Raw genomic sequence first — 26,238 nt, forward strand, 5'->3', positions numbered from 1 at the left:
CAAGGAGCTACTTGGATTTATGCCAATTTATTGAGACTGATTAGGTATGAGTAGCGGGTTTAGTCTTAGTATTAAATAGTCAACATGATTGGAAAAGCTTAAATTTTCATCAAATTTAATACCAAGTAGTTTTACTGAATGACTTTTGTCTATATTTGTATTGGTTATCATGATTGACTCATGGTTTATGGATTTTCTGTGGGTTAAAGTAATTGTGAGTGATTTTCCAGTATTAAGAGTCACTGAGTTAACATCACGCCAATCGTCTGCACAGTTGGCTGCTAACTCAATGAGATTGATGTCATTAGAAAATGATATGTTTAGAAAAAATATCGTTGTTTCAATGGACTTATGCTGACACTACAGTGTTTTACACGATTGTTTCACATAGCATCATCAGCAAACTTGATATATTTTTTCTTTATTTCTTTATAGTTTTCCTTATTTTATAATATAGTATTAGTAGGTCTCTTATGATTGCACAGTAATAAAATGTGAAGCTGAAAAAAAGAAATATTTTATTCATTAATAAAAACTTGCTATTCCCACCGTACTATTAGATGTTACAGTCTGTGATCAGTTCTTACCAACTTGGTTTTTAATGCGTTATCATTGACCTTAGATGATGCTTACCAAAAGTGAAAACAAGAAACTGGCCACTACCACCACAAGGGTAAAATATCAAAATACTTTTAAATCAAGTTTGCGCTAGACTTAATTAACTATTAATCTCATGGTGGTCTAGTGTGAGGCAATATATCATCAGGCCTGCCAATCAGAGAAGCTCATCACAAGCTCAGAAACAAGTATGTGCACAGCTATTCCAGTATAAAGCAATCTTTTACCCTAACCTCTAGCTGTGGGTTTGGACAGACACAGCTCTTATTATAGGAAGGATTTGTGAACTGCCAACAGTCCGGTTTTAATGAAAAAGTGAATTAATTCATGTGAACCAGACAAACCCAAAGCAAAAAATTTGACAGAACATTAGCTAAAGTAGAATTGGCACATTCTCATTGAAGTGAAGACATCTCATGATTGGCAGCGCTTAACAATAGATGCATGATATATTTTGATGAGTGAGAGATGTTTTTACAAAAATTGCAATGCTGGGACTGCACAACAGCTGCTTAAAATTTCCTCTCAAAAGAAGCAAAAAATGCTACCTTAATATCTGTGATTTATTTTAACTTTAAAAGAAAAAAATTCTTCAGGGAGCGTTTGTCTGAACTCAAAACAAAATAATACAACTGTACATTATACTAAAAGTGACTTCAGAGAATGAATGACAATAGAAACTGCGAAAACTTTTGAGAACATAATTATTGACAGACTATTCTGTTTTATTTAGGAGAGATGCACTTAAAATTTTATTTTCTACCCCAACCTGCACATGCAAATGATCAATTAAACCTATTATGAAAATTTACAATAAAAAAGTAACAATAGCTGTTATCTTGTCACGTGTAACCCGATGAATAATACCCAAAGTACATATGTATTTACTGTAAGAACTGTTCACAATTTCTATCTAAAGGCTAAATTTCATCAGAGTAGTGCAAAGCCTCATCAGTGCAGCTCAGAGCCGGCAAGGGCGACAAATCCCAATGAGAGATGAACTTCTGCCATGAAACAACTAAGTTGCCTCACAGCCTCTAAGAAAATCAATGTGCTATACAGTAGACGCTTCTATAACTTATGTATACGTTCTTTATGTTATCTGGAAATTATGTTACAGGAGATATACCTCCTGTAATGTAAATTCCAGATAATATAAAGAACGTATGTAAGGTTTTTGCTTCCTACTACACAAAAAATTCTATATAACGTAAAGTGTCAAGTCAGGCGAGTATTCAAATTTGATTTGAATGTTACTCAACCTTGCCGCACTTGCGAGAGAAAAACGATGTGCGTATAAAGCTATATCTATTATATATACAACTTTTGCGATATCCTAGTTCGTCGTGATAGAGTCGACAAAACAGATAAAAGTTCCTGCGCAATTGGTTATAAATACAAAAGCGATCGGTTGGTGCAGGTGTTACAGGGTCGGTCTATGGATCTGAACGTGATGAGTTGGAGTATTTTTGATGTTATTTTTTATTCTAACCTTGACCCCTGGGTACAGATAGACAACGAACAGGTAGTACTGACTTTTTAAAATAAAAGTATTTTGTTGTTTTGCTTTATTGTAGATGCATAAAATATTTATTATTAGTTTTTATTTGCAGAATAGACTTGGCTATTTAGAACAAAATTAGCAAATCGTTGTAAATGAATGTTGAAGATGTGCTCTCCTCATCAACTTATTGTAAAAATTACCACAATCATGGTCTATAAAATCTGTAAGATTGATCAGAAAAAGGAGAAAAGTTGCTGATGCAAACCAATAATTCTACAGTTACGGTATAGTCCACAAATTAAAAGAGACAAGCCAAGTTTTTCCTTTTTGCATGGCCAAAGGGGTGAGTTTGAGAAGATCTTGGAACAGAATAGGCAATTTACATGTATTTTACTGTTCTTACAACGTAAATTCTCTAAAACGTAAAGGTTTATGAAACGAATTAATTACTTTGTAGGAGCGCCTACTGTATATATATATATAGTATATATTCTTTATATATATAGTATACATATATATACTATATATATACTTGGCTAGTGTATATATATACTATATATACATACTAGCCAAATGCCTGGCATTGCACGGGTATTAAACACAGCTTATAAACAGTGGCAGGTAATGTAGTTGCCTTCCACTTTCCATTAGCCTGGCACATTGCCAATGGCCAATTTGAGTAAGCTAGTATCCGTATTGCTAAACTTACTAATAAGAACAGTGACACCAAGCTTTAGTGACGTTGCATAACGCAGAGCGCTATGCGTATTTCAACCCTAATAACGACTCATATCGCCCAATGAATCCATTAATCTCACGTAACTTAATTTGTTGGCCTGATGATCGGGAGGACCGAAATCAAATCCTCTGCGATACTGAGCTGTCATTGCTAGATACCAATCACTATAGCTGTACAGACCGATTGACAGATGACTACAAACTTTTAGATTTATAGATATAAGATATATATATGATCTATATATAGCTATATATATAGCTTAATGGTTAAGTTCACCGCCCCTAAATCTGGAGGCCTCGAGATTAAATCTAGTGCCATGTAGATTTTTTCATTGCTAGATGTTAATTGTAATCTTAATATACTTACATGTATGATATGTATATATACATACATAATTTGGTGTAGGTACAACTTTTAAAAAGAATCTATTCTTTCCTAAGGATTGCTTTAGCAGCATGAAATTTTAAATGTTTTATGTGTACATGTATAAATAAATTTCATATTTCGCACAACATGAACAAACAGCGATCAGCTGGTAAGCCTTCCAAGCTTCAACTTGGTCTTAGACATTTAGGTGCCTGATGCTAAAGATTTCCAAATTGTATAGCTGTGGGCTAAGTTTTAAACAGTTATCTGCAGACAAACTTCAAATGCCACTTTCCTGTGATACAATAAGCTAGCCTGCTGTTGACTAAACATTTGGTAGCAGGAGTATAATGGGCAGTTTGCAACTAAAAGGGTGTATATGTTTGCAGAGATGCTAAATAAAATAGCATGTGAAATAAAAAACTTGATGGTTACGTTAAGTATAACTTGTTTTATTATTTTAACAATTTATACCAGTTAGCAAACAAAAAATAACATCGATAGAATATACAGCAACAAAATGTTGTTGACAAAAAATTAAAACAGAAACTTCAAGAAATTAGGAAAATAACGGTGAATTAGCAGAAAATGAAGAGTGTGAGTGGAGAAGATAAATCTCAAGAAACCTCAGCAAATCAGTGCTCAGTAGAGACCTACAAACATAAACAAAGTAAACATGACATTTGAAGGGCAATTATACAGCTGACTCTTGAATGTGAGTGACATTATGGAATTGAGATAAAATATAAAACGTTCTATTGCACCGGATTTGGGTGGAATCTACGTAACTAGCAGTCACTTATAGAGGAAGATTTTAGTTAAAACTTTAATGAAGACATAAAACCAGCAATTAAAATAATTAATAAATTGACCATATTATACTTGTAGTCCAAGAAAGAAATAATCTGAATACAAATGAATGTGTAGGCGAACTAAACTTACCAAAATTGCCACCACCAAATCCACCACCGTATCCACCGCCAAATCCACCGCCGAATCCACCGCCAAATCGTTTTCCTCCGAAGAATCCTTTACCACCGTATCCACCTCCGAATCCATTGCCAAAACCTCCACCGAAGCCATTTCCAAATCCACCAAATCCACCGATTCCACCTCCGAAACCACCACGGCCTCCAAACTTTCCTCCATACAATCCAACGTTGAAGGTGGCAGCAGACAGGGCAACACAGACTGAAAGGATGACTGCAAGGAACTTCATGATTTTTGCTTTGTTGAGCTGATACCTAAAACAAACAATGAAAAGCCATGAGTAAAAATACCTATTCCACATCAAGAAGAAGAAAATGGGGCCATGGTAAACATTTCAAAAGGTTTAAAATCAACAAACATTACCAGTATTAACGTCACAAGAAAGGGATGGTGGCGGCAAAAATAGTACATAAACCAAAATGAAATATGTTATAAGCGAGAAGTGAGAGAATAATAGAAAGAACTTTTCGAATCGCAAAATTTTGATTGAAGCAAATTATAACTTAAAATAATCACAGTTACATTTTAAATATTTTATTACACAAAATTTTGAAGTTTGAATTTTAATAGTGCTACTTTTAAGCATTGTGAACTTGAATATATATTATACGTATAATAATATATTATATATAACAAATATTATATATAATATATGATATATAATACAAATTATTATTACAACAACATACCTGAAGATCTGTTATAAATGTTGCTTGAGGTGCAGTTGTTTTGTGATGATGAGGAGGCAAAACCCGCTCTTATATAGCAAACTGGCCTCAAGAATGGCATCTCATTACGTTGTAAAAAGAACTGTTTATTATTTCCATAAAAATAAATTATTTTTTATAGATTGGCACGCGCAGAGAAGAAGAAAATATTTCTCTATACGGCAATAGGTTACAGAAATGTCAATTTAATGAGACAGTTAATCTTTTCTTCATGATTTTGTGGTGGCTCGTGTTAAGCACCATCAGTCTGCTGTCAGCTTAACTCCTTACGCTTGCACCTCCGTTCTATTAATACCCGGCTGTGTCGACAGTAATGACTGAATCTGGTACTGTAGACTTCGTAATTGATTTCCTCAAGCCTAGTTCACACTGGATGGCCTCAAGTGTGAACCAGGCGCAACAGTGTTAAGATATATGGCACCTATATTTTCAACTTATGAAATACAAACTATAGTTCGAAAAAAGCTTAGACACTTTAATATTTCAATTTTTTCCCTACACAGTGTTAGTCTTGCATCCAGGTAGCCCTGCAAATTTGTCCGCTATGTTATACCACTGACCTTTTCTAAATCAAACTCAAACCTTTTGTTGTAAATCTATTAATTGCTGGTTAATTAGGTGAATTTAAAAACTAGTCTACCATGTTACTCTGGCAGCGGCAGCAAATCAAGGCCAGATGCCCTTTTTGTCACCACCGCTGTCCTTTCTGAAAATAAAAACTCTAACTAACAGTTTACAGGACAGATTCTCTAGACCAATAGAAATTCATGCACAAAAACATTCATAAAAATCTTTATATTTGATGGTCATACAATTTGTAAAGCGCTACATTTAATGTTACACGATTGTTCATTGAGAGAGTGAACAAAAGAATTTAATTATTTACAAAAATTCAAAAACCATATATTTAAAGACAAAGGCACTATCCATAAATGTAGTTGAACACCCATAAAAGATAATAGCCCACTATGAGCACGTGACAATACAATAAATTTGTCAATGATATATTAAAAAATAAATTAAATTTGAATGTGTAAAAATATAATTGAAACCTTTAATTCCTGCTGAAAGATGTTTAACAATTTCCATTTAGAACTGAATGAGTCATATTGTACTCACACACAACATCAAACAAATCACGAGCAGAGATAATATTTCATTGTTCAATTTTTGCCCATCCGTATCTGATCTTAATTAGCTAACTTCATGAATTCTTTAACACTTAGACAGCTGCTAAAATGAAGAACTTAACCCAGATCTGACCCTTAGAAAGTAGAGACAATGATAAAAAGCTTTCCATTTGTCCACTTGCCTTTGGCACATTTTATTAAAACGTAATAGTTTAAAAGTTCAAGCCACAAGAAGTCAGCTATGACCTATTATTACTACTTTGACTTTAACTAAAATACGTTAGGTTCCCATTGGGTGAGTCTGATCAGCCTTCCCGTTTGTATTAGATATTTGAAGTCAGTTAATATTTATTGTCAAAATGACTTTGGGTTCCGAACTGTATAAAATATATTGAAAAATAAATTAAAACAAACGTGAGGCAACTTGCGACAGGTAACACATTTAACTAAAGGTACCAATTGGCTCTTGAACATTAATAAAAGTGTATATACTAGCGTATACAAATTTTGAATTATAGGGTGATTTATTCTTTAAAAATGTCAACATTGCCAATTGTAAGAAGTTGGGCCTAAAAGTGATTGAGCAATGATTGATTTGGTTTATCCACCAAACACTAAAGGTGAGACAATTTTATAAACAGTTGATAATGAGACCGTTGATAGCCTTAGGTATGATATATACTGTGATACAAAAATCAGAATAACTCTATATCTACTAGATGAATAAGCTTAATGTCATGGAAAATATGTACCAAGCCAGCTAAATAACTCTATTGATATTTAAAGAAAGTGACGATAGCCTGTATTACATATATGGGGTTTATCTGAGCAAAAAACTTGTCTTAAAAACCACATTCAGTCATTAAAAGAGATTTCATTTGAATACGCAATACACTTAAGTTTTAAAAAATAATCACCTACTCAGACAGGAGGCAAGCTACAGTTTGGTTCTGTTAATAATCCTTCTGATTACTTCTAAATTATATATTAATATTAATTATAAACTAAATTATATATTAATTAGGTTGACACTTGAGAGAAATAATTTAAGTGAGTTTTTATACTGAAAATGCTGTTAAGTTGCATCATGATGAGAAATTAAAAAAAACAAAATTGTTTTGACAGTCTGGAGAGTTTATGGTCGGATTAACTATAAGCTTTGATTGACAGGTAGTGGCTCCTTGACATCAGTTGTAGAATGTGTAAACACAGAGTTATGCTCATAGCTGTGATATCATGAGATGATTTATGCTGATGGCCTGAATGAGCTGGATGAAGTTTTAACCGTTTCAAAAATAGCAATAAATTTATTAATTATAATTGGCTAAATATTTAATGATGCCTTTAAACATTAAACAAAGCTCTAAAAAGATTTATATTCAAATTCGTGTATTATTCATATTAAACAACTTAAATTAAAAAGTACATTAAAATTCATAACACTCTTTTATTTACACATTTTTAGCCTTCTAAGAACACAGGCTAACAAAAACAAAATAAGTCAATGACTTAACAAAGGTTCTTTCCTTGTAAACACTGAGAACTCATCTGACCCCACTAAAATATCCGGATGATGGACAAAAACACTATCGCAGTAAATGAGGCCTTTTAAAAGGCTGTGAATCATTATCACAGACAAGTTAGAGATAGCCTACCTTCCATCTAAACGAAACCTATGCATATATTCGAGCTCATCCTAAAAACAAGCACCTGTTCATACTTTTCAAATAAAGCTGATGGATGCTGAACCAATCAGTTCAGTACAAGCATTATCAACAACAAACTAGTGTTATTAGCGCACAAATGTTCTTAGGCTCTTAATCAAATACAAAAGCATCACTTAAATAATTCTGTAGATAAAACAGATGTATTATACAAGGACTAGCTATGTCGCAGTTCAAAAAGGTTTTAGCACTCAAAATATCTAAAAACTGACAATTGGGTCACTTATAGGTTGTCTTAAAGGTCAATACCAAATACTTACTCCATCACTAACAATAGATCTAACTTATGGGTATAACTAATACATTATTATATAATAACATATAATATTATATACTATCATATAATAATATATTATATTATTATACACTATTATATAATAAATATATTACTAAATTAATATTATTATATTAAATATAACATATTATTATGTAAATATATTTTAAGAAGTTTAAAATAATTCCAATGCTGTCTACATTACTATCAGTTTGAATGAACAATAGGGCACACAACCCCTTTGCCATGTTCACATCATGCCAGGAAGATGTTTTACTTTTATGTTTGTTGCATGGCAACAGAACTATAACTTGGCACTATTATCAATGCTTGGTCGTAAACAACAAAAGTTAATCCCCAACTATGCAAGCTAATTACTGAAAGCCTGGTCAGAAAAATACTGAATATGTTTGCCTCTACTCGTCTAAAACGCAGGTCTATACTGTCAACTATTGATTAAATGCAAGCCCTTCAAAGGTTTACCAATATGTCAAGCAACACCAAAGTGCCAAGCAGTGTTAATCCCCACTATCGGTCACATTCAAGCAATCTATAACGAATTAAATCCTTCCGAGTTCCTCAAAATAATTGAATAAAAATGCAAGACAACTGGCTGCATGAATCACTGGTAGAAAGCGGCACACTTTCTGATGCAGGAAATCACTAAGCACAGGATTAGTGGGAGAAAATTGGCATTCTTCTATCAAACTATCTGTGAGGTGTTAACTATGAGACACTTTCAACTTCATGTTTACCACCGAGAAGATAAATTGAAATATTTCTGACATGACTGAAGATGGACACACAAGTCTACTGTAAGGCTATAAAGTTGATAAAAGGCCCTAAAACGTACTCTTTTAAATATCTTGGAAAACTGTTCATCAAACAATAGTTACGCTATGAGTTTGACCTGGTTGGTGATTGATTCGTGCCATCCGTCGTAGAAGTATTGATGTTATATTTGATAAAAATATTTTGTATGAGTTGAAATCATTTATAACCAAAAAAATCAGACAAGGGAAAAAGTTGAGGGCGTTTTATCTACACAATTGCCCTTATATATGAAAAGCAACTACTATTTCATCAAAAAGTTAGTTATTAAAATGTTATCCACATTTTAATAACTAACTTTCTGTACAGGAAACTTGTTGATAGTAAATTCTGCTAACACATCTAAAATGTAATTAGACCATCAGATAAGCTGTCTACCACTCAGTATATGGTACACGCTAGGATTTATAAAAACGTCACCAGCAGTAAACAATGGATTAATCTCCAGTCATTGTTCTACTGCCACCACCCTGTCAGAATGTCACAAGAACAATAGAGATGCTGAATTATCTCAGTTTTTCTCTTGCATTCTTGTCACAAAATGTTACAGGAATACAAAAGGAGAGGAACTTTTTTCTCAATCTTTAAGGACTAAAGATTACCATAAATTCAATAAGCACCACAACGTAGCTATCTTGCTCATATCAATGGGCTTTGGTATGTGAGTATATCTGTTAGATTAAGCATGTGAATATAGTACATGTAGAATCTACAGGAAGTAGAAATACCTTCTGAAAAATCTATTAATAACATCATTAGTAGTTCTATGAAGTTGTGGATTTGGCAATAATCCTATGATTCTGCAAAAAATAATCTGATTTGTCTCTCTCTATTATTTAAAAAAATGTAAGTTGGATTGAAACGACAAGTTGTTGGAGTCTACTGTGAATCATGACCCTATGTACTATTATGTTTAGAGTATGCATTTGAAATATGCATAAATTATATGAACATGGATAGCTTAAAGCTAACACTTGTCATGTATAATGACACAATAAGAAATCCTATAAACTGATAACTAGATGAGGAAGTGTTGAAAACCATTATTTTGAATTATAATTCTGTCTTATCTGATTTGAAAACATGACCGCATCAAATGATTCATGATAGAGGCAGTCACTACATCTCATGAACATTATTACAGAAATAATTTCCTCACAAACAATTTAATAACTGTTTGACGCAATTGCACAGGAGCTGTACTGCAGGCCATTAATGAACCAAAGTATTTGCTAACCTAACTAAAATATTTGATTATTACTATGTTGTGTTTTTATTTGACGACTTTGTAGTGCTATGTACTAAATAGCCTAATCTTCTTCCTGAAAATAAACTTTACTGTCAGCTCAATCAGGTGTGCATTGTGATCGCACCTAATTTTCCAGATACACATTGCCAAGGAACTGAAGTCTGACAATACAAGCAGTAGTATATCATCTATATATATATATATATATCTATCAAAGTATGTTGTCTGTTTTCTGTCGTATGTATATCTGTATGCATTCCGGCTATAGATATAGCTTTAGCGTACGCTGATTATTCTACAGATGCGGCCACGGGTCGCGACGCCCCTGTTAAGAAATATTTTTCGTAAGGTTCAATTACTACTGTATATTCTTCCAGCGCGGACATGTATACTGTATTCGTGAGAAGAGCCTCGACATTCTCTTACCTTTCGGTCAGACAAATTATGATATCTCATTTTTACATTTGTACCGGTATCGAGAGATAATAGTATTGTCATATTCAAAGTTTTGATGGATATCTTCTGGTGGAACAGTAACCTTTTTCAAACACACACACACTTCTATGCAAGAATTTCACTTACAAAAAACGAACATTTTTTGTGTAAGTTTTATGTAAGTAGCTAACCTCCCAAGTTAGAAAACAGATAATTACTTATGTTGATGGCATTATAGCCGATTCAGATTCAGATTTTCTTGACAAATAAGTAAAATAGCAGCACTGACTCTGATGGTGGTGAAAGTAATAGTTTTGAAAGAGTAAGGAACGTTGTAGAGAATCGTTTTAGCTTCGTAGCGATCGCAGCTTCACATCGCTTTATCAATACACAAAGTATAGATACATTGACTTTATTGCATGGTAGTGTTTTTTAACATATTGGAGGAATAAAATATGTAACAAAACTGTTTTAGATAGAGTTTAAATTGAAAAAAAATTGTTTACATGTCATAAAGTGATATCGGCATTTTTCGATGAAATGGCTGGCCGTAGGCCGATAGCTAAATTTGTACATGAATATTATACAAAAATTGTTATTATTAATTCAACATATTCAGGATTTCTATTTTGTTTTCCCAGTTCGTAAAAATTGTATCCTTACCGAATCACCCTTTGTTGTAATCGTAGTGAAACCGACTTAATTTAGCTATTACTTGCTAATTATTTCACATTAATATCTAAACCCTTTCCCTTTTATAGTTGTTATATTTTTTTGCAATTTATTTGACCTGCACAAAACATTTTCCTCATGATATGAAGTTTGAAAGTTACAGTTTGACAAATTTTGAAAACTTTTACAATTGTTTTTATCTTCTATTAAATTATTTCAACTACACAACACGCTTTTCTCATGATATGTAGTTTGAAAGTTAGAATAGCACATTTTGTTATATGTTAAATACAAATTAATTTTCTGTTCAAAGACTTTTTTATTACCCAGGCAACACCGGGCAGCACAGCTAGTACATGTATATAAAAAACGGTTTAAATTTACGATGGTGGATGAACTATCAAAGCAACGCCATAGAAATAACTACTGTTTCAGACTAATTATACTAGTCCTTTGTTTAATGCGGTTCTAATACTTTGAAGGACATGCGTATAAAAACCGGTTCGCAAGTTTCGGACCAAAGGTTACGTTAACTAAGCAAACTACAACGGGTTGTATTAGTGCTAAATGCAGCGAGTGAAGGTTTTTCTCTGCCAAAAAATTGTTTGTACACTATTATTGACTAGCTCAGCAGTGCAGAAAAAAGTTGAGACCAGAAGATATTGTAGAAGGTAGTGGACAACTAGAAGATGTTCGTTCCATCGAAAAAAATGATCAGAACGCAGCTATCCGAGCAAACGATAAAATTATTTTTGGTTGAAAAATGTTAATTTTTGTTTCTGCATGTAATATAACTATGATTCGCGTTTGTCACTTGTTCATGAATATATATTTGTATCATTTGATAGATTATTGTTGTATAACTTATAAATAAGCAGATTTATAGCATGTTATTTAATAGCATCCTTGCGGATATCTTAACACGGCTTACAATAGATCGACGCTCGTAACTCCACTTCTATTGCACATAAAAAGCTAGCTTTGGCTGCAAACTGTAGAAAACCGATCAAAGAGTGCAATGAGCCCTTATTCAACGATGTTGAATATAGATATAAAATAAAAATGTGTCTTCAAATTTAGAATTTAATAAAAATTGAAAATGCCAACAAATCGCGAAAAAGGACACAGGCTATAATATCATCGCATGTCAATTGCAAGCCATAGATATCAACTGGTCGAGATATTCTCGGTTTTTCAATGCACATTTATTGAGAGATCTTTGACAAGTTGGAGATAAGTTACCAGATTTGTTGCATCCAAAAGGTTTAATATTGCTCATCGCTCCACCAAAAAAAGAAAGCAACATATAGGTGAAATTCGCTTCGCCCGTAAGAGGGCTAAATTTATCTTCCGAAGATTCTGACGAGCTATTTGAAAAATAGACTACCAACCTCTACTTGAATGCCACCTCCAATTGACGGCCACTACAGAAAAAATGTTGAAAAATAGAGCGCCATGGCGTTCAATTAGAGGTTTTACGGTAAATAGATTTATACAGATGACCTGAATTTTTAGTATCAGAAGTACAGACTAACAAGTTTGATTAAGTGGAAGATAATTGGCTAGTGGCCTACTAAAAATCTCGTCACTCTGACGCATCTACCGAGGATTAACAATGGCCGCATACCTTTCTTGCCTAGTCTGAATCTGTCATTGGCAAACAGTTCCTGAGGGACTTCTACCTCATCGTCTACCCCTGTCTGTCGATGGTTAATAGACATCTGATGGTACTGAACTCGCTGCAAATATATTCGATAACTCTATGAATTTAACACGCAGAGTAATGATTAGTTTGTAATCGAGTGCATCCGATAACTTTATGGATTTAATGTGCAAAATAATAACAGATTAGCTTATAACTGGGTGCATTGGATAACTCTATGGATTTAATGTGCAAAATAATGAATTATTAGCTTGTAATCGAGTGCATTGGCTAACTCTATGGATTTAATGTGCAAAATAATGACAGATTAGTTTGTAATCGGGTGCATTGGATAACTCTATGGATTTAATGTGCAAAATACTGAATGATTAGCTTTTAGTCGGGTGCATTGGATAACTCTATGGATTTAATGTGCAAAATTATGACAGATTAGCTTGTAATCGGGTGCATTGGATAACTCTATGGATTTAATGTGCAAAATACTGAATGATTAGCTTTTAATCGGGTGCATTGAATAACTCTATTGACTTAACGTGCAAAATAACGAATGATTACTTTGTAATCCGGTGCAATATGAATACGGATAAATTTATTTCTGAAAAATCTTTTTTATTTAATTTGGTTGATCGCCTACTCTGACCTGATAAAAACAAGCAACCAGCTTGACTAAAAAGCGCACACTTTATCCAAAAAAACCACTTAATGATCTGATTCCTACTGTCATGCATCTTGTAAAATAAATACATTCTCACATCCACATAGTTATTGTCAGTATCCCACTAGTTTACAATTAAAAAGATGCATTCCTATGTAACTACCGACTCAATGCTAATTATGTAGTTGTCCGTTTTATAGCTAAAATGTTCACGCCTATCATTACATATTTTGGTTATTGCCAGCTAACGCATGCAAAACATCTTGTAAAAGAAAGACAAAATAAGTAAAATTATAGATTCTGTTGAGCCCTGTCACAGTTTTTGAAAGACAAATATAAACTCTACATAGAATTATATGGAAGAAGAAATTCCTCTAGAGAGTCTTGAACCAGCTGCTCTAAAGATACCAAATACTGAATTGAGAAGGATATGCTCACTGAGCACCTACGTCAACCAGCCTGGCTGAAATGCGTAGGCGTAGGTGGCCTTATGCTATTTGGTGAGACAACCATGTAAGCCACATGATCCTCTAACATCCACCACATGTAGCTGTGTAACCTGCATGCTTGTGGGCTTACCACATGTGTACTAGCTAAGCCGCTAAACTGAGTTAACACATTCACAGTCAAATCTTGCCCAAGTTAATTTATTTTAAGATTTAATTTCTATGAAGAAATCACCATAATTAGGTTATAGCAAATAGTGCTATAAGAACACACTGTAGTTCAGTAAATTCATTGCTCAGCTTCAAAATGTACAATAATACACTTTAAGTGATTATAAATAACATAAAAACCAACTGGTGTATTATACAAAATTCTGTATGGAATCAATTTTAATAAAAGTAAATTGAATGTAACAATTAAATTAGTAAAATAATTATTACTAGAGGCAAGTTTTGGTTGATAGTTTAGTTAGAGACACGCCAACAGAAGAGTAGACTGGGTTATTAGTAAGTTCGAAGGTGTAATAAGAAATATGCCTGGGAACTTACTTTAACTAGGTTAATTTTAACTGACTTACACTTATATATATTTTTTATCTTATGTTTTTTTATATCCAACAGCTTTTTTACTAAAATATTTGAACAACTCATGTAGGAAGCTACTTTTGATGAGGAGTCAGAGATTTAAAATTTTTCACTGTAGGTTACAAAATTTGTATGTGAAGGTGATGATAAGCAGAAGTCAAAAGTATTTGCGAATTAATTTCTGTTTCAGTTAACCAGGTAGTAGAAAGTAATAATAATAATAAGGGTAATAACTGCGCAGACTCACCAGTTCATTAATAGAGAGCCTATGTATAGGTACAGTCAGCAGACCCCAACTCTGGCTAAAACATAAACGAATGTGCACAATAGATTAATATATATCATTCTAGTTGGAAATGGATGTGGATTAATATATTTAAAAAAAATTTGATGAATGATGAGTTGGAGAGGTAGGAGGAACGATGAGTTGGAGAGGTAGGATGAACGATGAGTTGGAGAGGTAGGATGAATGAGTTGGAGAGGTAGGATGAATGATGAGTTGGAGGTAGGATGAGCGATGAGTTGGACAGGTAGGATGAACGATGAGTTGGAGAGGTAGGATGAACGATGAGCTGGAGAGGTAGGATGAACGATGAGTTGGAGAGGTAGGATGAATGAGTTGGAGAGGTAGGATGAATGATGAGTTGGAGGTAGGATGAGCGATGAGTTGGACAGGTAGGATGAACGATGAGTTAGAGAGGTAGGAGGAACGATGAGTTGGAGAGGTAGGATGAACGATGAGTTGGAGAGGTAGGATGAACGATGAGTTGGAGAGGTAGGATGAACCATGAGTTGGAGAGGTAGGACGAACGATGAGTTGGAAAGGTAGGATGAACGATGAGTTGGAGAGGTAGGATGAACGATGAGTTAGAGAGGTAGGAGGAACGATGAGTTGGAGAGGTAGGATGAACGATGAGTTGGAGAGGTAGGATGAACGATGAGTTGGAGAGGTAGGATGAACGATGAGTTGGAGAGGTGGCTGATTGATTCCTGAAAAGATGTGCAGAACAACTACTAAGTTCAGAATAAAAAGCAAATTTTTTTGTGTGCAAGAATGGCTTTAAAAACTGTTACATTTTTTTGCAGTTGGTGTTTTTAAACCATTGTCTTGATTGTTTTTACTGCCTACTGGCCTTCATAGTGTCATTGGCATGTAAACATGGACTATGCCAAATATTGTTCATTTGTGTAGCACAAACCTTGATAAAATTTCAAAAAGTTTGTATAAAAATTAAACTAAATTGTGACATGTAAAAGTTCAAGCATAATGTGTAAGTAGGGCTTTAAAATGGAGAATTAAAATTATTACTGGATTATGAGCTGGCATCCTGAGAAATTCTGGAACATTCTGAGATAATCTGGATTACAGAGAATTTTGCAACATCAGGCACAAATTTATGGACACAGGCTAAAAGCATGACTCAAAATACACTATAATCTTTATGATAAGTTAATCCGCCAAGTTTTCAATATATATATTGCAGTGATGAGTCCGCGTCAAAGAATAATATCAGCCAGCTGCACCGGACATCCCTCAGTACCAAGTGTCTAGTTACCCCGCAGCATACTATAGCAATAATATGGTCTCCCCCAGTACACGAGCCAATGAGATTAACTACGACAGCTAACGGCGGTGCACTTCAGCTCTCAAATATAATCTATCATTATTAATTTTCTTCCGTCGCTTCTCCACACGACCTATTTGATAAAAAGATTGACAACTTCCTTGAAGTCACTGATCACTTCGAGTGGCGTGTGGTAAATTGGAATGAACATGTTTAGAATATCTTGTTTCAGCTCTGCTGCTGACGTTAGAGTTGCAGAAGAAGCAGCTTTGAAAACTGCTCAACTTTATAAATACAGTAGAAGCCTGGCTTTCCCATTTTTAATCAGATATCCCTTCGCGCGTGTGTGAATTTTCAATGCAAATTGTTACACCATTTTCAGGACAACAATCCATGAACGCGTTTATTGACGGCAATTGTTCCTAATGCATGTAAAATGCATTCAGAAGGGGTTGTTTAAGAAACTGGTTCTCAGAAACTAGATGGCATTTTGGAAGCAAATATCTTTGGTGACCTGGGGAAAGGCGTGTAGCATATTAGACGAAAGTGGCCAAAAGATTTGGAAACCCATAGAGTTCATGAAGACTAACAGACCCATGCACAATCACAAAGTGGGATTTTTTGATATAAAACAATGCATTTGATTATTGGTAACATGACCTGTTAGCTAACGGTGAAAATTATAGCAAGGAATCATGGAGTTAAGAAAACAGAGGAACATGCTTTGTTGTACGATTGATTTAACAGTTGTGGTGAAAGTTAAGTTTAACTTAAATTTAAGTTAAATCAATTTATACAAAAGACACACAATTTATCAACAAAAGGTTAATACGTTATGTAATTAGTAAAATGAAATATATCAAAACAAAACATTTTGCAAAGGTTGCTTTTTTACGAGACATATTAAATTACAGTCATGCACTGTAAAAGTTGATAAACCTGCAGGAAGTACACAGCAGACGATGCTACAGTCAAACAGAAACTGCAGGGTATGGGGCTGTATAAAGCATGAACACATCGGTATTTCAAAGCGGTATATACTAGTGACCTTCAACTTTCCACAATGAGGAATAACTTAGAAGAATCACCTAATAAAATCTTTCTTTTTTTACAACAGTTATTCTTGTAACAGTGACGAACATAGCAAAGCAGCTAAAATTAGGAATTACATGTAAGATGGTTTGTAAGAGTGATTTCCAACTCACACGGATAAATACTTCACCTCTAGAAAACTGTCTTTTTACCTGTGAATATTTTACTAATACAACAAATTCAAATCCTTTTCCTGATGAGTATTTCAGCCTGCGAATAATGATTGGCCAGGAAAATATCTCAAGTACCTTAACAAATCTTCATTCTTGTTTGGCATAGAGACGTTGATCAAAACCTCGAGAAAATCCTTAGGTCCATATACAGGGCGAATCTTAGATACATCTGAATAATAGAATCCTTAGGTTCATAAACAGGGCGAATCTTAGATACATCTGAATAATACAATCCTTAGGTCCATAAACAGGGCGAATCTTAGATACATCTGAATAATACAATCCTTAGGTCCATAAACAGGGCGAATCTTAGATACATCTGAATAATACAATCCTTAGGTCCATAAACAGGGCGAATCTTAGATACATCTGAATAATACAATCCTTAGGTCCATAAACAGGGCGAATCTTAGATACATCTGAATAATACAATCCTTAGGTCCATAAACAGGGCGAGTCTTAGATACATCTGAATAATACAATCCTTAGGTCCATAAACAGGGCGAATCTTAGATACATCTGAATAATAGAATCCTTAGGTTCATAAACAGGGCGAATCTTAGATACATCTGAATAATACAATCCTTAGGTCCATAAACAGGGCGAATCTTAGATACATCTGAATAATACAATCCTTAGGTCCATAAACAGGGCGAATCTTAGATACATCTGAATAATAGAATCCTTAGGTTCATAAACAGGGCGAATCTTAGATACATCTGAATAATACAATCCTTAGGTCCATAAACAGGGCGAATCTTAGATACATCTGAATAATACAATCCTTAGGTCCATAAACAGGGCGAATCTTAGATACATCTGAATAATACAATCCTTAGGTCCATAAACAGGGCGAATCTTAGATACATCTGAATAATACAATCCTTAGGTCCATAAACAGGGCGAATCTTAGATACATCTGAATAATACAATCCTTAGGTCCATAAACAGGGCGAATCTTAGATACATCTGAATAATACAATCCTTAGGTCCATAAACAGGGCGAATCTTAGATACATCTGAATAATACAATCCTTAGGTCCATAAACAGGGCGAATCTTAGATACATCTGAATAATACAATCCTTAGGTCCATAAACAGGGCGAATCTTAGATACATCTGAATAATACAATCCTTAGGTCCATAAACAGGGCGAATCTTAGATACATCTGAATAATACAATCCTTAGGTCCATAAACAGGGCGAATCTTAGATACATCTGAATAATACAATCCTTAGGTCCATAAACAGGGCGAATCTTAGATACATCTGAATAATACAAATACACAATGCTGTTTGGTGATTACAAACATACATGCTAGGAATCAAAATTACTGAGAACCACAAACCAAAAGCTTTTGCGAAAACTACCACTATGTAGGCCTATTATAAACCAAAAAATTTAATTAGTATAATAATATAATATAAGATTGGTATAAGCAACATTTTTTCCTTGGTTCTTTATCACAATATGAGTCCTTGAATACAATATTTATGTTTCATTCAGCAATACCAGTAGAGGTGCTTTTAGCTTGCTTATGCCTAGAGGCTACGTTTAAGGTGTTTGAATTCTCAAGAGTGTACATGAATAACGTTAGCCTGTGAGATGCTTACGATACACCAGGAGCTTTCTCATGAAAGATATGCGTAGGCTTCCTAGACACATTACCAAAAACATGGCTGAAGGTCATTTCTGGGCTATAATAATTGACTTCTTGTCCAGTAACAAGAATGTTTGGCAAATGCCAAAAAATGTTGATACAGAATTTGGCCTACAATCAATAGAGTTATAATACCATATTGAATGCTGGCCATTAATAGCAGTGGGTAGAGGGCAACTCCAAGATTATTGACACAAAAGGCCGCGAACAGCTCCAAAATCACTCTTACACAAGAACAAATCTTAGAATTATTCTTGTAAATACAGCATATAAAAAATAACAGGATTTTATCTTGCCAACCGTTAACAGTTATTGGAAGGCTCTTGCTTATGTAGAATATAAAAATCTGTCAATTCAAGGCAACATGTAATTACGTGGTTTTAGTTTTTACATGTATATAACCTAGAGAGAAAGTCGTTGGACCATTGAAACATCGTTTTATTCAATGGTTTCATAAAAATGTTTACAAATTAAAATATTTAATGAAGTCTTTGCTATAAGCCTTGTTTGTTGTAAAACATCTTTGCGGATGTAAAATTTAATTAAAAACAATATATATGCCTAACACATCTAAATTTCCTAGATATGGTATATACTGGCCTCAGACACTATGCTATTTTAACCCCCTACATGCTTGTTAGGATTTACTGGCTGACGTTAATTAAACAAAATATCAAAAGTTGCGGCTTACAATTCAGTTACAGAAAGTCAATTTTCAAAATTTGACAGCACTAGCCATTTCTTAATATTACTGATGTCAGAAGAAAATTGTAAATGTAGCAGCGATAAACAAATCCTCAGAATACGAGTTGAACATTTTAATGCAGAGAAATTTAAAGCAGAAATTACAAAGAGGATCACAGTTTCAGCAGGTTACCGTATATATATATATATATATATATATATATATATATATATATATATATATATATATATATATATATATATATATATATATATGCATATATATACCATACATATAAAACATATATATAATATATATTATACATAAATATATGTATATTTACTGCGGGCAACTAAATTTAGGCAATTTTATATATACCAGGGTATACTCTATACACTGTATATCTAATATATTTTATGTATAAATATATGAATATATACTTTTTATTAAAACTCGTCTATTTCCTCATTGCAGGAAACTATGTATGCTCATACAACAACCGAAAAGCCTTTATCATGTTTTTTATTTCATTTAACCCAGTCAGATTAGACAGCCAATTTGGCGATAGGAAAAATGAGAAGTGTCAAAAATTTCGAGCTATCATAGACTCAGTCTGATCAGTCTGTGATTTTCTTGCTTTAGGAGAGCAATTGAAAAACTGGGACAACTCGTGTGATACCTTCGCTATCTCAAAGAGTCGCACGGATACAATCAATAAAATAATGGCAACTATTTGGCATGTGGCCGTGAAAAGGATTCAATACAAACCACCGACTATTCTAAAGTACTTCTAAATCAGTCATAAAGCAAAAAACTCACAGATCGTACAATGGGGAGGCAAGTTGTACCAATGTCTGCGGCTTAAGTTGCTATGAGGAAGAAATGAATCAGCACATTTGCTTTAGAATGATGGATTTAGCAAAACAAATTTGTATACGATTCATTATGATAACAGCATTATGATACTAAGCCTGATCTAGTACTTTTAAAATAGATTTGACTGCAAGCGAACGTTTCCAAGCAAGCTTTACGAAGATAAGCATCTGAATTTTTATTAAACACAGCGAGGAAAATAACTAGTTTTGAGTTGCAAATTTAATGCCTTTTATGACTGGGGCGTTACTATGGTACCACAGTAGAGGTGTGTTACAGCTTTACACTAAGTGACGGTACACTAAGTGATGCTGGCTCTACACTAACTAATGTGGTTACTTGTTGTTGCTTTACACCAAGTGATGTTGTTACTTGTTGTTGCTTTACACCGAGTGATGTTGTTACTTGTTGTTGCTTTACACCAAGTGATGTTGTTACTTGTTGTTGCTTCACACCAGGTGATGTTTTTACTAGTTGCTTCACACTAAGTAAGAGATGTTGGTGAGGCACTTAGGTAGTCAACTATTTTAAGAAAGCTGCTACAAAACTGGTCTAAAATGTCACATGTTTCATCAAGGATTACGTTTGATTTCAGCCAATAGATTTCAATAAGGAGTATTCAATATAAAAAATTCCAGCTCTCAATATCTTTTTCGGTTAATAAATTAACAAAAACAAGCCACAATACTCGCAATTGGAAGTGATCAGAAGATAACACTAATAAATGAGACACGCGTCAAAATGTTATCTGGACATAGTTGGATTGCACCGACAGAGATTTCTGATGGTTGACACTTGTGATTGGACGATTGCCTCAGTGAATTGCCTAATACATTATTTTCATGATTAAAAAAAAATGAGAGAAAAAGAGAAGACAAGTCCTATCCATAGAAGGGAACAATAAGAAGCAGTACTTTAGATGGTAGATAGACAAATGGAGTAAGATATATATCAAAATGTTTAATGCGCTTGACTTGAGTGATATGAACAAGTTGCATGCAGCCTTTAAAAATTGTTCCAAAAATATTACTAGTTTGAGTGTTCCAACTAATATCTATTCTCTTACCAGAGAAAAGTGTTTTAAACATTATATGTCAAACCACTTACAGTCATACTTCAACTTACGAGCTTAATGCGTTCCGAGACTGAGCTCGTATGTCAATTTACTCGCATGTTGGTGCAATTTATTTATATATAGAACAATTAAATATATATTGATTGGTTTCCATACTCTAAAAAAAGCAAATAAAACACTCAAAACAAGATATTGTAACAGAAAGAACATGTTGATTATTGTCCTTACGTACTACATGCTTTCAAAAAGCCACAAATAAAAAATAATGCAAGGAAATGTGATTAATTAAAATGTAAAATTAAATACATACAATAGCAGTTAACACTCGCATTTGCCAGGGAGGGAGATATAAGTTATCCTTCGTTACAACATTTGACTTTGATAAATTTGGATTTTATCAAAGTGTTAAAAGACAAACACAGAAGCAAACCTAAAAGCAAACTTTCATTTTCAACTAAACGTAATTAAAATTACTTCGGCGTTCATAGTTTGAAGTTTCTCGCTGGTTAGCGAGAAATTTTTCCTTTTTTTTCGCTTTCACGACTAGCCGGCCGTTTTAAGATAAACCTAACTAAGGACGTTTGCCTTTGTCGCCCTTGCAACATGTTGCGATTAGGACGAACACAGGTGTCGTCACAAATGGTTAATGCATGACCACTAGCCAGCTTGTCCGAATGTCTATTAAACAGTTTGGATGAATAGCTGTCACCGGCCAATTGTTTGTCCAATGCTATCAGCGGTCGTGAAGATCGCGACACCGTTTAGAAACTATGGTTAGTCCTTTTGCGAACTAAATGCCCTGAATATAATCCTTCTGTTTGATAATTATAAATTTCTGTATTTCTGTCATATTGCCGAGCTAGCTCAATCACGCATACACATTTCGCATATTTTTCAATATTTTTCCGTTTAATATCAATTGTTATCATTTGCTTTTTTTTGTATTATCTTTCATTTTACTGGCAAACTTTTGGTCTACGCACAGTACGTTTAATTCACATAATTCTGCACAGAAAATCATGCACAAAAAACACGGTACAACAGTATAACCTGAGCAGTTGAAAAATACAGAGTGATGCTGTTCTCATAAAACACCTCCGGCATACTTGGCAACTGACTCAAGTGGTCGTATCTCAAACATGGCTCGTATGTTAGTGCTAAAACTTGCTTAAAAGCTGGCTTGTATCTCAAGTTTCTCGTACCTTGGAGCACTCGTAAGTTGAAGTACTACTGTATTTGATTTGATCGACTACTGCCCTTTTTATGATTTTTGTACATTTTTAAAAACATCTTTGTTTGCAATAAAATTGAAAAGATTAGAATGCTAAAAAAATTGCTCATAAAATAGCATTTAATTGAATACTATCTTCAGATCCGCAACCATTTTTGTATGTTCATGTCTAGCCGCTTTAGTCGTTCACAACCGATATCCTGATGAAAATGAATCCGACTTTGGTCAATAACTGGCACACCAATCAGATCCAATCAGTGTAAACCAGATTAAAATTGCATCATCCAAGCAAATAATCCCACCAGCCTATTTAGTGACCAGGGTATCATTGAACACATTCTGTCAAAGTACCTAGTTCCATGGTCCCCACTTCCGTCCAATGAGAGGAGAGCTCCTGAATGTCTTTTTCACTGCGTTTCTTAGCCAGGGGCATGTTAAGCTCAGTACACATAGTGTTCAGACTCTTCGCAATTCTTTTCTCCCAATTTTGCTGAATAATGAATGAGAGATGACAATATACAATAAGAAACAGTGCTTTAGCTAGTCATAGATAATGCACTATTTCTACGGATACATGATTTGGGCTAGACAATATTCTTACAACATCGCTGCTTTCAGCTATTGAATCAAGATCAATAAGATGAGACTAAAGAATTATTTACATCAGAAGACTAAGCAAATCAATAAGCAATAATAGCTATACTTGCAATAGAAAGGAATGGTCAGATATGAGGGCTACAAACATGGTGACAGAAACACATGTAATGTATGCATTGATGTCCGACATTTCAAGTCTGCCCCTCATTGCAAATATAATATTATTCCATAAAATACATTTACAAAAACTACCTACACTTTTTCTGTAAAAGAAAATAGCAAATGTGTGCTAAAACAAGGATACCTTATGTGCAAAAAGAATATAGGATCTAGGTGAGAAGGGAGAGAGAGAGGTCGATCATTATAGCCCAGAAATGACCTTCAGCCATGTTTTTGGAAATGTTTCTAGGAGGCCTACACATATCTTTCACGAGAAAGCTCTTCATGAGAAAGTACGGCAAGCATCTCACAGGCTAATGTTATTCGTGTGGAATTGTGAGAATTCAAACACCTTAGACATAGCCTCTAGGCATGAGAAAACTAAAAGCACCTTTACTAGTATTGCTGAACAAAACATAAATATTGTATTTAAGGACTAATAGGACAAGAAGGATATGTTGTGAGGTTGCATGAAATCAGTCTAAAATGTAGAAACGCATAGCGTTGACGCAGACTAACAGACAAACACAATAACAAAATGTGATTTATTCATATAGACGTTTCTTCAGGATATTTACTCATTCATATCTTGCACACTCGTGTGATAAGGTATGTACATACTTAAAAACCATTTTTCAGAAGAGTTCCGATCCAAAAATACACCAACACAATTAGCCAAGCAACAAAAGGTGATATCAACAATGCCTAGAAACTAAAAAAAAATTAAAAAAATTTCAAGCATGAACTGTTTGAACATTCACTAACTCGGTATCTGCTGCAATATATGCAGCAAAACTGTTTAATACTCTCCGTGTGATGAAAATTGTGGAAGTGAAGAACTACACATACCAGTTGAGATAAACACATGCTATTAGCCACTTCGACAACTTAATAGTTGAAGAGTGGATAACTCTGAAACTTAGACGCAATTTCTTAAAACATGTGAGTTTAACTGGTTTTACAAGTATTATATGGTAGGGCAAATTTTCATTAACAATATTTATTTTAAGTCTGATGCTGGCCAGGAATATAACAGTAGAAAGTTCAAGCACCATATAAACCCAGGACAAGATGTTGCATATGGTGACTCATACAGAAACTACCATAGCTTGATGCGGTCTAAAATTATAATATAATCCTAATTTATTTTCATAAAATTATGACATACTTGAGAAGGAAATTGATAACATCTAGTGATTGGTGTGACCGACTCTCAGCCACAAGGATTGGCCATGCGCGTGCCAAAAATCTACCATACTGTTGACAGCTTAATAAATATGCTTGAGAGAGTTTTTTATCTAAGAAATAGTTTATTATAACTGAACAGTGTATGCAAACTAGATGAAGACCAGCTTTGGTAGACAGTAGCCAAAAACAGGTTTTAGTAGCTGGTGGAATTATGTTTCCATGTTTTCAGAGGGGATGACTCCGAGTTTATAACATAAATGCCATACACTGTAGAAGATGCCCCGGCTAACTGACTATGCCTGTTTAGAGAAAGGCTATAGTACTAAATGCTTGCAATATGCACAATTGTATTATGCTTGTAGGACAGAATAAGACACACACGGTTTGGATGATCAATTTGAAGCGATCACGCTGTTCTCTATTCGCTTTTTATTACTTGAGCTTCGAGACGATTTCCAAAAATCATCAGACGATTTAATATTACAAATAGACGATTAGCGATATATCGCAATATTATTATTAACACGTAAAAGAAACTTGCAAAATTTTGGTAACATTTTTTGTATATTTTAGTTTGAAAAGAAACTGTTTTGTGTTCATGATAATCAGAAACATTTATATAATGAAGGGAAGGGAAGGCTATGGAATGAGCTTATTATAGACTAGAATGCCACTGCATTTTAGCTCCAGCATTGCTCACTCTGAAAATCATCAGGTGTGAGATAAATCGCCATTACATGATGATATTGTTTATACGATTGGCAATATCTATTTAAATGGTGGCGATTTTCAAATCGCCTACCTAAAAATCGCCACCAAACGATTAAATTGCCATATTGCAAAGCTCTAACTATTACTATTCCTATATTTGCTACTTAAACTTGTACAGACCACTATATAGAACAGCAGCCAGCTAAATGCAACTAACAGTATACAACATATACACATCATTACACAAGCATTATGTAGGAAATACTAGTAAAAAGTTTGTGTTTTACGCAGTCAAACCTGTACTTATGATCACATGATACATACAAATTTCCCAACATGCAATGCAAAGTTTGAACCATTACCTGTAGTAATTTTCAACAGTTGGAATGCAAACTTTCTTGAAACATCGCAGTCTCATAAGTGAAAATGCCAGTAAAAATTAAAATTAAATTAGACATATTTTCAATTTGAGTCATACCACATATTACTATACTGACTCTACCTTGGAGCAACACATAACACGTATTACAGTGTATTTTTATAGAGCTATTTCCACTAACATGCAAAGGTTTTAACATATATGAAAAATCAATCTAGGAATGAATTAGTTTCACATGGG

The 26,238-nt window shown here is 33.9% G+C and overlaps 2 protein-coding genes across 2 annotated transcripts in view; both read right to left on the reverse strand.

Moving 5' to 3' along the window:
* Positions 1–26,238, reverse strand: part of LOC137407340 (TBC1 domain family member 19-like) — a 71,263-nt gene that overhangs the window by 41,050 nt on the left and 3,975 nt on the right. The window contains exons 4-7 of the mRNA XM_068093962.1: positions 23,316–23,454; positions 17,515–17,608; positions 14,857–14,911; positions 12,888–12,999 (exon numbers count right to left, since the gene is read on the reverse strand). Coding sequence (XP_067950063.1) covers positions 12,888–12,999; positions 14,857–14,911; positions 17,515–17,608; positions 23,316–23,454 — 400 coding nt within the window. The remainder of the gene's footprint in view (positions 1–12,887; positions 13,000–14,856; positions 14,912–17,514; positions 17,609–23,315; positions 23,455–26,238) is intronic.
* LOC137407342 (acanthoscurrin-1-like) lies at positions 3,659–4,988 on the reverse strand. Its single transcript, XM_068093965.1, has 3 exons — positions 4,907–4,988; positions 4,170–4,471; positions 3,659–3,880 (listed from the first exon to the last, which is right to left on the reverse strand). The coding sequence occupies exons 2-3, from the start codon at positions 4,444–4,446 to the stop codon at positions 3,870–3,872; spliced, it is 288 nt and encodes a 95-aa protein (XP_067950066.1). The 5' UTR covers positions 4,447–4,471; positions 4,907–4,988; the 3' UTR covers positions 3,659–3,869.

The sequence above is a fragment of the Watersipora subatra genome, chromosome 10 (genome assembly GCF_963576615.1).
Source record: "Watersipora subatra chromosome 10, tzWatSuba1.1, whole genome shotgun sequence".
NCBI lineage: Eukaryota > Metazoa > Bryozoa > Gymnolaemata > Cheilostomatida > Watersiporidae > Watersipora > Watersipora subatra.